Raw genomic sequence first — 17,509 nt, 5'->3', positions numbered from 1 at the left:
GGTCCGGACGAGGGCCATGCATTGAGATCAGCTACGTGTCCCATTCTCTTATGTGTCTTATTTTATAGGTTCTCTATCCATCTCTCTTTTTTCTCATTTATAATATTTTTGTTGCTGCTCTTGTGGAAGAATCTGTATCATTTGTTTCATGGAGTGCCCTGCAGCCTGGATTTTGCTGATTGCATCCTCCTGGGGTTATTGCTATAAAATGTTGGGTGTTTAGATAAAGAGGCTTGATCAGATTTAGTCTGGTTGTTTGGGGCAAAAAACCCCAACCTTCATAGTTATTGTGTTTTTCCATCAGGAGGCACATGCTGGCTCTTTGTTTCTCTCTTTGTAATATTAGCAGCCGTTAATGATCATTGTCTAGACCCATTAATTGATTAGAGGTTGCAAAATGATGGTGTTCTACTTCCATCATTTCTCATTTCTTCTTGATTATCTGGAGTTTTCCTCTGCAGAGAAGCTTGCCCTCATCAAATATTCAGTTACCCAGAGTATAGTTCATATAGGAAAAGCTCGTTAACTACTTGATTCCTTCTCTTTATTTAAAAAATTTTAAATTAATAAGTTTCCCTAACAACCTCTAAAGATCAGCACGATCAGGGACTCTAGGGTTGAAGCACGGTGGGCATGTCACACTGCGTCTTGGATGTTACCCTTATTGGGGCTGAGGTTGTCCTGTCTTTGGTCAGTGGGAGCCTCCCGAGGTTGGTTCCCGAGTCCTGTCAACATGACCCCTGTCGTCTCTGGTAGCTTCCTTGCTTTCTGGTATGACTAGATATTCCAGGCTCATCTTAAACACCTCTCGCTTCAGGACTAGGACAAGTTGTTTCTAACAGGAGTCCTGGGGAATCGTACTTAGAGACTATAATCTGCTCACTGTGGGTGCTCATTGCTACTGATTTGGTCAGAAGGGTAAGAAATGTATCTGTGGTGGGATGGCTCCCAGTGAGCCCCACCTGCTGGTATTCGTGGCCTTGGGTAACCTCTCCCCTTGAGAGTAGGTTGGACTTATTGACTCGCTTCTAGTGGACAGAATATGCCAGAAGGGATGTCCTTCCCAAGATTAGGTTACAGAAAGCCTGTGACTTCTTTCCTGCTCTCTCTTGCTTGCCTACTCTGCCACGTTGTGAGTGGCTCTGTCAGATAGATGCCCACGTGGGGTCTCTGGCCAGCAGCCCTATAAGTGAACTTGGAAGTGGATCCTCTCCTGTTAAGATGGCTACAGCCCTGATTGTCATGGTGATTCCAGCCTTGAGAGAGACCCTGACCAGAGGCACCCAGTTAAGCCACACCCAGATTCCCCACCCACAGAAACTGAGATAATAAATGAGTATCATTTTAGCTGCTAACTTTGGGGATAATTAATTACCCATATGTATATATGTATATATAAGTAACTAATATTCTGTATATTTTTAAGATAAAATACATCATGATTCATACTGATGCTTTGCTAGCACTATAGGGTTTTTTACATTTGTATCTTCCTTTTCCTATGTCCCAAATCCCCAGTCTCAAGGTCACCAACATAATTCTGCATTTGTTTTATTCCACTAATCATACAGCAGTCACAGAATAGCAATACCAATGTCACCGAGGACACTGGATTACAGTATAGATACAGTAAAGATTTGTTTGCATTGACTTCTGTCTTTAGGGTATAGCTCACAAGGGATGTACCAGCAAATCACTGCATTTGACAATCATTCGGAATGGTTCTTCTCTTTGTGATTAGGTCATAACTGGATACACATTTAGATTCATTTTTCTTTTAAATCTTAGGAATTTACTTTTTAAAATTTAATCTCGTTTTATAATTATATAAAGTACTTACATGGTTCAAAAATCAAACATACATAACAGCGTATATGCACAGATATTCAGTTCCTTTCCCTATTGCCCCTCTCCCCTCAGTCCTTTCCTCCCACTGCAGATAAGCATTTTTGACATTTCACGTACTTTTCTTATAAGCATATCTTCCCCTTTCTTGGGTAATGAGTTGGGTAACCCCCTTCTCTCCATCCTGCTTTTTTAACTTAATCCTGAATCCTGGAAATGACGAGTTCCACGCTGGGCAGGGCAGGGCAGTGTGTGGAGGACTCTGCTGCTCCGGAGACCCGCCCGACCCCCGTGCAGTTGGATGTTCCCTCTGCAGGAGCCTTTGGGTGGTTTCCAGTTTTTTTTGCTGTTACAAATAGGGCTGCAGGAAACAACCTCATGCATACGCCTTTTCCTATTTTTGCCAGTTTTTGTATTCATTCTGCTTCTTCTGGGAAGGAATTCTCCCAAGTACAAGAAGCTTCTGCCCACGACCTGCCGTGGGCAGATTTATGCACTGTATCGGGCTTGGCTTTGACCTTTTTTTCCTTGACTCCCTGTTTTTGAGTCGCTTCCTCCCAGTGGTCAGTGACTTTATCTCCAGCCAGTGTCTAATGCTCGGCCCTGTGGATCCCTCAGCCCTTTCCTCAGTGATGCTGCCACCTGCCTGCAGACCCAGGCGTGGCCTCTCCCCCGGAGTGTCCCATGGTCTGGCTTTCAGACAGCGTCTTCTCTTTTACATCAGCCTTACAGGATCACCTTTACCCTCTCACGGCTTCTCAGAGGCACCGCCCTGGCTGTGTTGGGGCGTCTGGCTCTGGACAGGCCGATGCAGTGGGCAAGGTATTGGGGGCAGGCAGAGCCCACCCGGGGCCAGACACCACCCCCGTGTCTGCCCAGTCTCATGTTCCTCCCTCTTGCCTCCTCTCCCTGTTCCAGGCCCTTCCCAGGCCAGCTCTTCCATGATCTGGGTGCTTCCTGGACGTGGCCTCCGTGCCCCGCCTGCTCCCTGTCTATCCTTCCCGCCCTGTCCAGTCAGGGCTATGCCCCTCCTCCCGGTGGAGTCAGGTCCCCCTCTGCCTTTTGGATCCCCAGCCCATCTGACATCTTTCCTCCCCTGTATCTTCCACGCTCCTGGCCACTGGCTTCTGAACACAGTGTCCTGCCCTGTGTCCGTCCACACCCCCATGCTCACTTCCTCTGCTTCTTAACTGGGACTTGGGACTGGCTGCCTCCTTCCCTGTTCCTCCCTCACACCCCTCAACCCATATGCAAGGTCACTGCCCCATAAGCACTGGGGCGCCTTTCTCCTCCCATCAGCGCCGCACAGCTGGGCATGCCTCCCTATCTAAGGCCCTTCTTTTCCTGGCCTCCCTCCACCTTCTCTGTCTGTTTGCCCTTCTTTGTCTGTTTTGCCGGTCACCTTCCACCACCTGGACAGAGAGCGTTGGAGCTCAGCAGAGCCCTGCCACCACCCGGCGCCCTCCTCCCCTTGGTGATTCTCCCATGCCTGCAGCTTTACTCGGCACCGACATGCAGTTCCCTGGGACTCCTGAGTCCAGCTGCCCCCTGAGCTTCTTTTGGCGGACTCCAGTCTCCTGCCACTAAACTTGCTCAGAATCCTCCCCGCCCCCTAAGCTCAGAACTCTCCCAGGGTCCTCTTCTCAGTGAGTAGCAGCTGTATCCATCCAGCCCTGCAGTGAGCTCTCTAGCTCTCCATCCTTCCTCCTCCAAGCCCCCTCCAGGTCCTACTGATTGAACCTCCAGGGTGAATCAGTCTGTCGCTGTCTGTTCATCACCCTGTTCCACATCATCATCATCATCATCATCACCATCATCATCACCATCACCATCATCACCATCATCATCACCATCACCACCACCATCATCACCATCACCATCATCACCATGATCATCACCATCATTATCACCACCATCATCATCATCATCACCGTCATCACCATCATCATCACCAGCACCATCATCATCACCATTATCATCATTACCATCATTACCATCATCACCATCATCAGCAGCATCACCATTATCATCACCATCATCACCATCATCACCATGATCATCACCATCATTATCACCACCATCATCATCACCACCATCATCACGATCACCATCATCACCATCATCACCACCAGCACCATCACTAGGACCATCATCATCATCACCAGCACCATCATCATCACCATTATCACCATCAGCATCATCACCATCATCACCGTCATCACCATCATCACCATCATCACCATCATCATCACCACCATCATCATCATCATCATCACCATCACCATCATCATCCTCATCATCACTTGCTTGCTAGGACTCCTTCAGTAGCCTCCCAGCTTTTTTCCCTCCCTCCCCTATGCTGTTTGCCTGTCTGCAGCCTGAGTTACTTTCTAAAGGCAGAGAGCTTGGGCTCCTTCCCTGACTGATACCCTGGAGTGACAGTCCCGGGTGTGGCCCCAGGATCCTCACATCTGGCCGGCACTTGCTCTGCAACCTCAGTTTATCCTAACTGCTGGCCCACCCCCTGCATCCAGCAGTTTGCACATCTCCCTGCCACCCCAGGGCCTTTGCACCTGTTCTTGCCTCAGCCTGAGAAGCTCTCTCCTCCTCTCCCTCTGTGGCTTGTTGATTCCCTTTCACCCTCCAGAGCTCAGCTCAGAGGGCAGCCGCCCAAGATCCCTCCCAAGGGCGGGCTTCCCTCCTGCTCCTCCCCGGCCACTGTGTCCTGTCTTTGTGCCACTCACCGTGGGCCATCCTGGTGCATCTACTTTGTGACTGTGGGCTCCGTGTCTTTGGGCACACAGCGCCTTGTGGACAAGAACTTAGAAATGCTTTGTGCCTGAGTCAGTGACTGATCTTGGGCAAAATTATTTGACTCCACATAGACCGTGCTTCTTTGTAAAATTAGGACACTGAGGTCTGCTTCATGAGCTTGTTGCAGGCCGGATGGGATGGAAGTTGCCCAGGAGTCTGGTGTGTTGGGGTGGGGTTGCACTCGGAGGCTTTCTGGACTCACACCCGCAGTCCCATCCAAGGCTGTGCCCTGGCTCCACCCGGCCACCCCCTGCAAGACCCCAGGGAGCAGCAGGCACAGCTGAATGAGAGCTCCTGGGGCCAGGCCACTGGCTGGAAGCCTTGTCCACCCCCCACCGTCAGGATAATCCCCCAAATGTGGCAGGGCCGGGGGCTCCAAGGCATGGCCCTGGGGACCTCCCACCCCTTCCCTGTTCAGAGAAGCCAGTGGGGCTTCTGGTTCTCCAACAGGTGTTTCAGACGAAGGCTTCCTCCAGCAGGGAACACACTGAGCGCCTCACTTCTTCTTATCCAGGCTGTGCAGAGACATTCTGATACATGCATGTACATGTATTGTCATGCAAAGATAGTTAATGGAGAAATCACCCTCTGGGGAGACCGAATCTCCTGCAAAGCTCTCTCTCTGTTCTTTTGTTGTTCTGTCTCAGCTTCGGGTTCATTCAAGAGTTGAGCAAAATAAGGACAGTTTATACCCAAACATGCAGGGCCAGCTGCTTTAGTCTTAGAATGAAGCCGTTTGATCCTTGGTTCTGCATTTGGTGATTGGAGTTGAGAGCTGTGTCTGTGAAGCTGAAGTACCCACCCCCATCCCCCGCGCTGGCCACTCCTCTCTGCATCCTAACGCGAGTGGGGCTGGGTGGGGGTCTGAGTGGCGGGAAGGTGCTGGAGGCACTGTCATGTGTATTGTTTCCTCTTTGAAGAAAGATCAAAGCAGGAGTGAGAAGACCCCCCTGCCCCATGGAGGGCGGCCTCTGCGGGAGTTGTAACAAAGGCCCCAGTCCTTCCCTGGCCTCTTCCCAGGGAGCAGGTGTCCATGGGTGCGAGTGGTGGACCCCACTGCCTGGGATGGGGCACCCTTCACAACAGGAGTCTGTGCCCCCAGGTGGGCCCCAGATCTGGTGGGGACATGGGGCCAGCCTTTAGTAAGGCTACTCTGGGGCGTGGAGTGAGACAGAATGGTCCAGGGAGCTGACCAAGGCCCCTCTGGGGAACTGGCAAGGGGAGCATTAGAAGACAGAGGCCTCAGAAGGTCTACCCTCACCCCCAGGGATGGGGGGGCACGGAGTGTCATGTGACCCCACCCCCACCCCACAGACAGGGCATGGGGACACTTGCTGAGGACCAGGCCCTGGGTGCTGGCTAGGGGTGTGGGGCGGGCGGTGACCCCAGGGCTCCTGGGACCACCTGCACTTTCCCCCAGAACAGAGTGATGCCATCTACTGGTCACTAATGGTCACTGCAGGGAGGGCGGGTGACTTGGGAGGGTCGGGCAGGTGACCCTCTGCAAGAGATGGACCCTGGGACCACATTCACCAGGGGAGCAGATGGCATGAGATGGTAGAAACGCAAGTTCCCTGGTCAGGAGCCCTGAGGGGCAGGGTGGAGGCTGCTGCCTTGTGCTAGACGCCCTGTTCCCTCTGTTGGGTGTGGCTTCTGCCTCTGCCTGGCTGGTGACAGTCCCCGATGTGTCCACGTGTGGACCGCAGCTGCTGATGGGCTGACAGTGAGGGGTCCCCTCCCGGTGCCTCCCCTCTCCCATTATCCCTTCCCCTCCTCTGGCACCCCTAGCCCTGCCCACCTGGGAGAAGGTTGCTCATCTGCAGAGCAACGACCAAGGTGCCTGAGATGGAAGGGACAGCCTGATTTGACCCTGGCCGTGGAGCCCCTCGAGGGTCAGCCAGCTTTCTCTCCCTTGTTGGGAGCAGAGTCCCTAGACAGCCGCCTGCCAGCCCCTGAGTGCGAAGCGGGTGCTGGCCTGTGCCTGGCAGAGGGGTTGCTCCTAAGATGAACGTGGGAGGGGAGCTCTTGTCTGCTGGAGGTCAGGTGGTTCCAAACAGGTTGCCCAGAGTGGGACCCAGTATGCGGGCATCAAGTTCAGATTCCAGGCCCCCACCTCCGGCTTCCTTGAAGGGGCATCTCCGAGGCAGGGGAGGGACTCTGCAGGTTCTTGGGGCTCTGCAGGTGATTCTGGGCTCAGCGGGGGCTTCCTGGGGTCTTCCCCTCTCCCTCCTTCCCTCCTCAAATGACTTCAGCTCCAGCTGTTTTTAAATGACCTGCCACCTCCCACCACCCCATCAGGTACGGGGTTTAAAAGAGGGTCGTATCACTTGCAGCCAGGAGGTTCTGGGTGTTGGGTGATGGTGGAGGCTGTCACCCAGGGTGTGGCTGCTTTGGGTCTGGTCCCGGCTCTGTCGCTTACATCTGCGTGACCCTCCCCCGTGGCATCCCTTTGCCCGAGGAGCCTCCAGGCCCACAAGGCCACGTGAGCGCGTGACCTGCCCTCAGGCACAGCCTGCTGTCAGGCCACTGCCCCCCTCATCTGGCCCCTGAGGCTCTGCCTTATCCACGCAGGATGACTTGTCTTTTGAGCTGGATGCAAATGAAAACTAGAATTCATCAATTAAGGCTTTGCATTTTATATGCTTTTAGCATTTAGGAAACTCAGACTTTTAATCTTATCTTTGCAAAAACCCTGTCAAGATAGAAATCAGGAATCCTCTCCCTCCACCCATTTTGCTGGCGAGGAAATTGAGAGAAAAAAAATTAGATGGCTGTCCCCAGGGCACAAAGCCTGGTCCAGCAGGGCTAGTGGAAGAGCTCAGACTCAGCCGGCTCCCTGTGTCCCCTTAGAGCTGACCCTGCTCCCCTGCAGACATCTGGGACCTGCAAGGATGTCACTTGATCATAACACCCAGAAAACACATCCCTTGTCACTGTCCCCCATCCCATCATTTGGGTCTCGCTTACCTGTTGCTCCTAAGATGAGCCTTTTCCGTCATCAGATCTAGACAGTGTCAGTGTCCCTTCAGCCTGGGTTTGGCTTCCTGCACACTGGTTCTCAGCCTCTGAAAAGACCTTGCTTCTGAGTTTGCTTTGTTCACGCGACTCTAGGTGTCCAGAGACAGGGCACCTCCCTGCCTGGCCCCCCTTGCTGTCCCAGCACCCAGGACATGGCCTGGCCCTCAACGCGGACGGGCGGCAGGGGGCGGGGGTGCCTTCCCTGTGCTGCAGAGTTGGGGGGGCGAGTCCCGTGCCCCACCCCACTGGCACAGTCCCCGTGCTGCTTTCATTATTAAAGTACTTGGGGAGCCCTTCTCTGTGCCCGGCCCACTGCTAAGCCCTGGCCCTGCCTCCCTGCGCCCTGCGCCCTGGGCCCTGGGGTGAGCTGGTGCCCAGGCCACAGGCCTGGGGAGTCACTGGCTCTGTATCGGCGCCCCGTCCCGGGTGGCTCTTCCTGTCTTGGGTTGTCTGAGAGGCTGAGCACAGCCGCAGGCTCCCCTGTTGCTCCCCCAACAGGGGGTCTAGAAGCGGGCACAGAGCAGGGCTGCCTTGCAGCTGCCCGCAGCCAGGATCACGCCCTCTTGGCCTTCAGTGCTGCCTTGAAGCCTGACTCTCTCCAGTCCGGGTTGGGCTTGTGGTGATGACGGTGTTTTGTGACCTTGACAATTTGAAGTACCTGCTCCACAGAAATCATTTCTTCCTGCCCTGCCCCAGAAAGGGCATGTTGGATCTGCGAGCCCAGCTACAGAAAAATAGGATGGGAAACCATCGATTTGAACATTCATCGGGGGACATTGTGACTTTCTTGGGTTGCCTTTTTAAACACTGAAAGGGTGAGATTATAAACCTACCAGGAGCTAGGTCCCCACCAGGCCCTCCAGCCCCTCTCTCCACACTCCCCACCCCTCCCCCTCCCCCCCTGGAGCCCAAAGCCCACTCCCCACAAGGCTGCGGAGCACTTTGACCTCCTCCAGATCCAGCCAGGTCAGCTGCTTGCGAAGAACCTTCCCACAGAGACAGACGTGGTGGGGAGACCACGCTGAGGGGGCTGTGAGCTCAGCGGGGACCCCACTGAGCAGGTCGTCACCCGAGAACGAAGGTGCAGCTTCACTGACACGACCCCAGGCCGACACTGGATTCGGGGCAGGTTTCTACACTTACTCTCTGAAATGTTCCTTCTCTTGAAACCTCTGGAGAAGATATGTGTCTGGGGTGCCTGCAGGAAACCTGTACGTTATGCTTTCACTCGAACAAACCAGGTCCGTGGTCTGGAGGTGGGGGAGAGGAAGGGTCCTGGAGGGGAGGGATGGGGTTGCAGGTGATCCTCAGGCCCCAGGTGGGGACCCCACTGCTGCACAGGAAGGCGGAAGGAGGGCTGGTCAGACGCCCACCGCACAGGACGCGGGTGTGTCTGGGAGCAGAGGTGATGCTCTGTCCAGGACACACAGGAGGGGCAGCGGGAAGTGCAAGAGGATGGAGAAAGGTATGAAATAGCCGTGCACAGAGGGGGAGGGAGCGCTTCCCAGAGGAGCCCGTTAGGTTTGCCAAGGAGTTCTGAGGGCATCCAGGGCCATGAATTTGTAATGGAACCACTTTGGCTTGCTGGGGACTTTTTCCAGCCAGAGGAAGCCTGGGTAGAGTTTTGCTAAATCTCCGGGGCAGGCAGACAGGATGTGAGGCGAGGAAGCTGAGGGCTCGGGGCAGGTGGTGTTGAACTGGTGGATGGTGCCGTCCACTCTGGGTGAGTGGGTGGTGTCAGAAACAGCGATTGGAGGTGAGACCGCAGAACACTGGCGGAGGGGAGGGTCAGGAGGGGACTGCTGGCCCTGAGGGCTTGGGGATGCAGCATAGCCAGCCCTGTGGACACTGGCATGACTCCGGGTGGCCTAGCTCAGGAAGGAGGGGAGCCTGAGAGCCAGGGCCATGGTCCCCGAAAGAAGGGCTCTGGCTGGAGGTGGGCAGTGAGAGGGAAGAGGCAGGGAAGTGAAGAACGTGGTCGTGGGCCTGCGAGCAGGGCTGAGCAATGGCCTCCAGGTTGGCAGACTGTGGACTCGGGGCCACATCCTTTGGCCACCAGTTGCGTGTGTGAAGCTTGGCTGGGGTGCAGCAGGCTTGCTCACACACACGCCGCCTGGGCCTGTTTTGGTGCTCCAGATGCTGAGGTGACTAGTTGCAAAGAGATAGCAAAGCCTAAGATCTTTGTCGTCTGGCCTTTTACAGAAAAGATTTACTGGCTCCTACCTAGAGAGGCCTGTCCAGGAGACAGGAGCCACTAGCCACGTGTGGCTATTGACATGTCAGCTAATTAGGATTGCATACAAATTTTTAAATTCAGTTCCTCTGTTGCACTAGCCAACATGTTCAAGTTCTCAAAAGCCACATGAGGCCAGTGGTTCCTGTATTAAACAGCTCAGAGATGGAACGTTCCGGATCATGCTGTTGGCACCTCAGGTCTCAAGGCAGCCGATGGAACAGGGACCACGTCACCCAGCCTGGACCTGGGGTACATGGCATGGGAGGAGCCAGACAGGCCTTGTGAGGGGTCTGCAGGCGCCCGGGAGCCCCAGGGCACAGAACTGGAGAGCGGTGGGCAGTTCCCATCACCGTCCGGAGTCACCGAGGGCTCTGGGGCAGGCATGGAAATGTTGGGGAAAGGGCGCCTCTGGGGTTGCAGCAGATGGCTGTCCCCTCGGAGGCCCAGGTGCCTTAAGTGACAGCTGCCTGGCCCCAGAATTATCCTCCTGACACCAAGGGTGCAGGGTTTCCTGGCTGGGTGTTGATTCTGTGCAGTTACTTGTACGGTGCGCTGTCGGTAACGGGGGCAGGAGCCCCGCCCCCCCCTACTCCCTGCAGACGGGACAACGGTTCAGCCTTCTCCCGTGGCCCCTGGCCCCGCTGCCTTGCCTTTGTCCTCCAGGGCTGACAACTGTGCCCCCTTCAGTTCCAGGGCCCTGTGAGCCAGAAGACCTCATCGATGGGATCATCTTTGCTGCCAACTACCTGGGCTCCACCCAGCTGCTCTCGGAGCGGAACCCATCCAAAAACATCAGAATGATGCAGGCACAGGAGGCCGTCAGCCGGGTCAAGGTAGGGGCGGCCCAGGAGCACCCGGCTTCCCTGCAGGGAGCACTGGAGCGGGATGGGTGACACGGCCCGCTGTCCAGCGCTGACCCCACAGCCCTGGGCACGGGAGTGGGAATGTCTGAGGTGCCTGGCAGGGCCGAGGGAGAGTTTACCTTGGATGAGAGGACGCGGGCTGGGGACAGAGACGCTCCATAATGAGGAACTGCCACTGGGCCCCCAGGACACGTGATTTTTAAAATGTAATTGTTCCGAAGCATTCCAGTCACGTGTTTGTATAGAGCCTCTCATCCCATTTTGACCGCCTCTGTATCTTTAGTGCCAAAGTACTTGCAGAAAGGGAAGCAAAAAAAATCATACGTTTTATTTAAATCTATGACCTCAAAAAAAACTCTGACGCACTTGCAGCTCTTGGTGCGCGTCATTCGGATCACCTGGGTTTGAAGGGTGGGTGCAGCCGGGCAGGGGGAGGACAGGACCAAGTCAGCAAAGCTGATGGGGTCAGGAGGGAGGGGCGGTGGTCTGAGGACGTGCCCCTCTGGGCAGTCAGGGGTCTCCCTGCGGGATGAGGAAGGATGTCAGCCCCTCCCCATCCTCACCGTACTCTGACCTCCTCGACGGAGGGGGAGGGGCTTCAGGCACGAGCCCCGCGCGGTGGTCGGGAGAGGGCAAAGCAACCTGGCCTTCCTTCGGTTTGCGCCCACCTGTTTTTCTTTTCTGTTTCACGCTGCTCAGAGGATGCAAAAGGCTGCTAAAATCAAGAAGAAAGCGGTGTGTAGGATGTGGGGTTTGCTTGTGTTTCTGTGGCATGTCCTGTGCAGGGGGAGGGGGCTGGGGGGAGCCCCAGGAACAGAGACAATGTGGCAGATGGGTTTTTCTCTTCCTTTGGTAGGTCAATGCTAGACTTTTGAATGAAATCACAGACACTTTTTTTTTTTTAAGCCGCCCACTTACAGAAGCATTTAATCGTTGCCCTTTTTTTCATTTTTCTTTTTTAGAGTCTCCATGAGCTAGAGCACAGTTACTGCCATGACGTGGCCGTTTTGTGTAGACGTTTTTAAATGTGGCATTTGATGCAACCATGTGATGCGTTCAGTGCCTAGGGCCCCTGTACAGAATTAATTAAATCACTCTGATATTTAGACTCATTAAGTTTAATTTACTGAATCGGGATGATGAGAAATGCAGTCTGCCCAAGGGGTGCTTTCTCTATTGAGAAGCTTCTGGAGCATGGGCAGACTTTTAAAGATCTCGGGTCGACCTTCAGTTGTTTGTTCATCAACCTGGTCGTTTAGTAAATGCTGGGCATGTTTTAACTATCCCCCTGATGCAGGAAGTATCCAGTGCTCTGTGTCCGAGGGGCTGTCTTGGCACTGGATTTTGCTTGGGCAGCAGGAGAGCTAGTCCTCTGTGCCCGCCTGGAGCGCCACATTCTGGTGGTGTGGCCAGAGGACCCTGCCCGGGGTCTCCCTTCTCGCTGCAGTGAGACCTCCCTCCCTGTGATGCTTGCTGTTTGCCCAGGGGCCTCTCCTGGGACGCCTTCAGCTGCGGGCGAGGAAGGAACTCACGCATCTGCCTCCGCCCAGGCCACCTTGTGCTGGGTGTCTCCAGGCACAGTGGAACGAGCCTGGCTTTGCAGACCTGCAGTGGGGTGTGCTTCCCCCAAGGCGATGGCCTCCACCCACAGTCACCCCGTGCCCTCCCTGGCAGCTGGAGCGGGATAGTGTGGACCACAGCCTGTTCCTTGGGTCTGTAGTCCGGAGAGCTCAGAGGGGTCGGTGTAGGCAGACCAGACCTTGGTGCCAGCCAGGGCCAGCGGTTACCTCCATGAAGAATTGTTCTTTCTCTCGGCCTGGAAGATGCTCAGGGTCATTGCCAAGGGCCCCTTCACTGATCTGCCCGCAGCTGGCCAGGCAAACAATGATGGGAGGGTCTCCATGACGGACCAGTGTCCCCAGCAGAGAGTCCCCACCCCAGGGATTTGCTGGTGACTGTAGGGGTGTGAACCCCCAGCCACAAGTGACCACAAAGAAGAGGCTCCCCCAGTGACCAGAAAGGAGTATTTATCTCGGTGGAGAAACCCAAGAACTCGCATGTCACTGCCACTGCACAATTAGTAATTAGGATCCCCTGTGACAGGCTGTCCCAGTTTAGGGCAGACCCCGAGCAGTGCACTCAGCTTCCAGAACATTCTTTTGCACATTGCTCCAGCCGTATGATGGGTGTACCCAGGAGATGACAAAACGGGCATCTGTGGGATGGCTTCTCCAGTGTCCTGTGAGGGCAGCGCCCCGTCTGGTTGAGGTCTTGCTTCCTTAGGGTTTTTGGAAGCTGGACCAATGCTGCTGGGGGTTGACATGACTGTGGCTTTAAACTAGAAGAAAATGCAGATATGCTAATCCACCTTCTTGGAAAAATCTCTTCCCCTTTACCTGGGGATACTTGGAATCCCAAATCCAAGAAATGTAGCTCCAATCCACAGACCCTGTGTAGCCGCCGTGTTCCGGAAGGGTGGGCAGGCAGGCCCGCTTCTCCGGGAGTTGGCTGCAGTCTGGATGCTGCGACACAAGCCCCCCAGCGTCCGGCCCCCTCCGGGCTCAGCCTCCTGGAAGCGGTGCCCCCTCCCACTCCTGTGCCAACTGCCCTGAGAGAGCTCACTCAGCTGGGATGTGCTGGGGAGGGCTGTGTTTAGACTCCCATGGCTGCTTCTGCTGAGGAACTTCTCCCTCTAGGGGCGCTCAGGGTCCCTCGTGAGATTGTCAGGCTTTTGTTTGAGTTAGTTTTTTTAAAGGTTTGTAACAGTCTCCACCATCCTTTCTTAGAATTCTGAGGGGGATGCCCAGACGCTGACCGAAGTGGACCTCTTCATCTCCACCCAGAGGATCAAGGTGTTAAACGCAGACACACAGGTGAGCTTTGGAAGACGGAGCTTTAAAATCCTGTGCAGGAGCTCCCAGGAGAGCCAGGTTGAGCTGCAGACCCCCTCTGCGGGGGTGAGACGGCGTCCCCGGGACAGTCCCCCCGGCCCCTGCTGTGAAACGTAGAGCAAGCTGGGGGCGGGCAGCAGCCTCGGGCCGAGTGGGGTGAAGCTGGCGATTTGGTGTGCACAGCAGCAGGGATGAAATAGAGATACCATGAAGGGGAGCCGGGTAGCGGGGGGAGGGCGTGTGCTCACCATCGGGATTCTGGAACGGCCCTCTCGAGGCCTGTGCGTGCGGGGCTGGGAGGTGGAGCTGGAGGGTGGAGATCCGGGTGGCCCTCCGCACCCTCCCTGCCCTGCCCCAGCCCGGCGCAGCGGCGCTCCAGAGGGGAGGGTCCTACGATTTTCTGCCTGTAAACCACGTGCCCAGCTCGTGTCTGACCTCAGTTCGTCTCATCTTCCTGTGCCTGGATCCGTGCACAAGCCTGCCGTTGTGGGGAGACGGGCAAGCAGACAGCAGAGCCAGATGGAAGGGGCTGGGAGCTGGGTGTGGGCAGGGGCACGGGTGGATGAGCTTTGCAGTGCAGGAGGGAGGGAGGTGGCCGAGGACAGAGATGGGGAAGGGCCCCACTCGTTCTGGGGACGGGTGAGGCCGGCCAGACGCAGGGGTGACGGCCCCTTACTTCTTGCTGTTGGCAAGTGGTCCATATCGCGACGCTGAGTATGTGGGCAGCCAGTTCCCTAGCACCCTCTGCCTGATGGTGTCACATCCAGCAGTGACCTTGTTGGACTCAGTTACAACGTCAGAAATGCAAACTGGTGATTTTCTCTTCTGTTCTGCTTCCAAGTTTTACTGTCTAACGTGCTTCTGTGCAGAAGAGCTTCTTTTTTTCTTTTCCCCTCTTTTTGTCTCTCCCTTTTCACTGTGGACTCCCAGATTTTTTTTTTTTTAACTTGTGTTATAATCCCTTACCATCGTTATTCTCTTGGGTGCTCAAATCACCCAGATCTGTCCAAGGACTTCCCACTGGGCCCTGCGCCGTCCTGGCGGTCTGCCCGTGGTCTCGGAACACGTTCCTGAGACAATGAGATGTTCTCCGCCCCCCTTGCACTCCCTGCCCGACACCTGGAACCGGCCATTCTTCAAGGAGCCGTGGTTCCTGTCCATGGGGAGGGACGCACAGAAACAGAGACCTGGGTGCTGGCTCTGCCCATCATTGCTGGGGGGCCGTGGATCCTGGGCCCTAAAAATGAACCGAGCTGGACAGTATCTGTTTTTAAAAGCCAAGAGTTCATACACGTGCCTCCTATTTGAGACCAGCACCATAGGGTCCTGCTCACCTGCCCCCTACTCCGTACGCACCCTGCTCCCACAGTGTAGACCGTGGCTCCTGACTCCCTCAGTGTGTTTTCTCACTTGGTCTCTCCTGGGGTGGACCATGCCCATCGCTGGGCTGCTGGGAGGAGCGCAGCTTGGCTCTCAGGTCGTGGATGAGCTGGCTGTCACCCCTCAGGACCCAGTGGGTGGGAAGACCTGACGTGTGGGGAAAGAGGAGGCTGCAGGGCGTGTCTTGGAGCCGGAGTGGCACCGTGACGTGCTCCCTCCCAGCCCCCGTGCCCTGCCGTCCGCCCGCCGTCTTGGCGCTTCCTCCTCACCGGCCTGTCCCAGTGGCCAGGCCTATGCCTTGGCCCTCTGATCTTTGTGTCCAGCTGCCCTGTCCCCCGTGGGGCCTTGCACTTGGCGAGAACTCAGGGAGCCACCCAACCGGGTCAGGCGCAGGACACTTCACAGCCTCGGGCTTTGTTTCCCGATCTTTCGTGGGCAAACTGTCTGGGCCAGATCCTCCCTCCCGCCCCCCAGCCCTCATCCCTCATCCACCCACCTGTCAGGGTCCCCGAGACCACCCCAGGTTCCATAAGTTGATAAGAGGCCTCAAGGGATTCAGCATATAGTTGTACTCAAGGCTGTGATTTACTATGGCACCAGGATACAGAGCAAAACCAGCGAAGGAGAAGATGCCTGGGGCTGAGCCCAGGTAAACCCAGGGTCCTCGCCTGATGGGGTCACGCAGGATGAGCTGAACTTCCCAGCCGCGAGCTGCGACAGCACGTGTGAGACGTGGGCCATTGGTAAGCTCGAGAGTGTCAGCGCCCAAGGTCTTTACTGGGGGCTGGTCACATAGGCACCTGTGCTGTCTGCCATGCGCCAAAGTCCCAGGCTCCTGAAAGCAAGCAGGGCTCAGGCTGGAGCACACTGCTTGCCCAAATGCCTCAGGCAAGGTGAGCCACTCATCTCATGTCGGGTGGCATGTCGGGAACCCTCCTGAAATCCAGGTTCCCAGACGAGCCGAAGGCCACCTGCGGGCAGGCTTTCTGCAGACAGTGTCAGGCCTGTTCTGTCAGCCCTTCTCTGATGCTCCTGCATCAGCGGAGACTGGAAACTGGGCCCATCCCTGTGAACTTGAGGCCTTGGACAAGTTTCCGGACATCTTGGAGCCCTGTTGATTCTCAGAGGAGAACCCGGCGCTGGGGCCCTTGAAGGACAGATGAGGCAGCTCAGAGCAGGGCTCACACATGCCAGCCCCTTCCCCTCACTCCTCCCTTCCCTCCTTCTGGGTCTTTGGTGTCTGAACAGGGCCCGGGGACAGGGCGTCCGTTCCCGAGAGTGGGCAGAGCCAGAAGCCACGATTTCCTTTGCTTGCTCATTCAAGGTCGGTCCTTAACACACGTGGGCTTTCCATCCCGCCAGCTGCAGCATCGTGGCCAAGTCGTGCACAGCCGCTGCCCAGACCAGCATCTGTTGGCCGGTGCTCACCTCCCGGGTACAGAGCAGGGCTGTGCTGTGGTTTTGACCACCTGTCTGCGCTGGCTCTTTGCCCTGTTGTGTTCTTCCTGAAGCCTTGCTTTCTCCACGTCGGTTCTTGGGTTCTCTCCAAGAGTCCTGACTGCATCCCAACCACCATAGACCTCCTGGCATCTTCTCCTTCTCCCACATGCTGTTCTCTGCCCGCATCCTCTGTGGAGGGCTGGCTGGACCCCCATGGCCGCAGCTCCTGCCCTGGGGAGCCTCTGGTGGCTGCTGGAGGTGCCCGTGGCTCCCCAGGTCTTTGTGGACAGGAATGTTCCAGAACCACAGAGCAGGAGACCTCAGGGTTTTCAGCCTATGTGGGCTGCCCCAGGGACGTGCTACTGATGACTGGGATCCGGTGTGGAGGAGGATGTGCCCCTGATCTCCAGCGGGTCAGATGTCCTGGGGAAGCCCTAGACTCCCTAGGGCTCAGGTTCATGGCCATTGGGTCGGCCGAGCTGTGCCAGGCCAGGGGAAGGGCAAAGCGAGGACGGCATCCAGGACCACCAGGACAGGGTCCTCGATGGGCAGCATCTCGCTGGAAGTCCCGGGCAGGAGGCAAGTGGGTCATGGTCCTTCTTACCACCCCTCCAGTGGTCTTTGAAGTTCAACTTTAAGAGTCCTCCCCCTTCTCTGGTTGAACTTCACCTCTGCTCATCGGAGGTATTTAAAGAGTGTTTTCACTTCCCGTTTTCCAGTGGAAAGCCCCCGTCGCTCTGTCCCATCGGGCTCTCCTCACTGTGGCAGTTTGCGGCGTGGTCGGTGCCCGGCCTCTTGCTCTCTCATTGTTCATCTCCTCCTCCCGGCGTTCCTGTGCATCCTCACAGCCGGGGCTCCCCACGTGGGGAGTCCTCATGCTTCATGGGAAGCAGCTCCCTCCTGGGTCTGCTCCGCACCAGCGGGGAGAGTCTGCTCCTCCCTCCGTGCCCATCCACCTCCTCTGCGGAGCCTGGTGGGGAGTGAGGGCTGGTGGCCTCATCCTGCATCTGCTTTGCAGGGAG

The 17,509-nt window shown here is 56.1% G+C and overlaps 1 protein-coding gene across 5 annotated transcripts in view; it reads left to right on the top strand.

Moving 5' to 3' along the window:
* The window catches only part of APBA2 (amyloid beta precursor protein binding family A member 2), a 230,682-nt gene that overhangs the window by 194,249 nt on the left and 18,924 nt on the right, over nucleotides 1–17,509 (top strand). For 4 of the 5 annotated variants that reach the window (XM_036844816.1, XM_036844817.1, XM_036844814.1 and 1 more), the window contains exons 7-9: nucleotides 10,601–10,746; nucleotides 11,476–11,511; nucleotides 13,563–13,649. In XM_036844816.1, the coding sequence (XP_036700711.1) occupies nucleotides 10,601–10,746; nucleotides 11,476–11,511; nucleotides 13,563–13,649 (269 nt within the window). The remainder of the gene's footprint in view (nucleotides 1–10,600; nucleotides 10,747–11,475; nucleotides 11,512–13,562; nucleotides 13,650–17,509) is intronic. The other variant, XM_036844818.1, reaches the window with a different exon arrangement.

The sequence above is a fragment of the Balaenoptera musculus genome, chromosome 2, assembly GCF_009873245.2.
Source record: "Balaenoptera musculus isolate JJ_BM4_2016_0621 chromosome 2, mBalMus1.pri.v3, whole genome shotgun sequence".
NCBI classification, from domain to species: domain Eukaryota; kingdom Metazoa; phylum Chordata; class Mammalia; order Artiodactyla; family Balaenopteridae; genus Balaenoptera; species Balaenoptera musculus.
The sequence above is the reverse complement of the archived record's forward strand: the minus strand, read 5'-3'. Positions and strand labels throughout refer to the sequence as shown.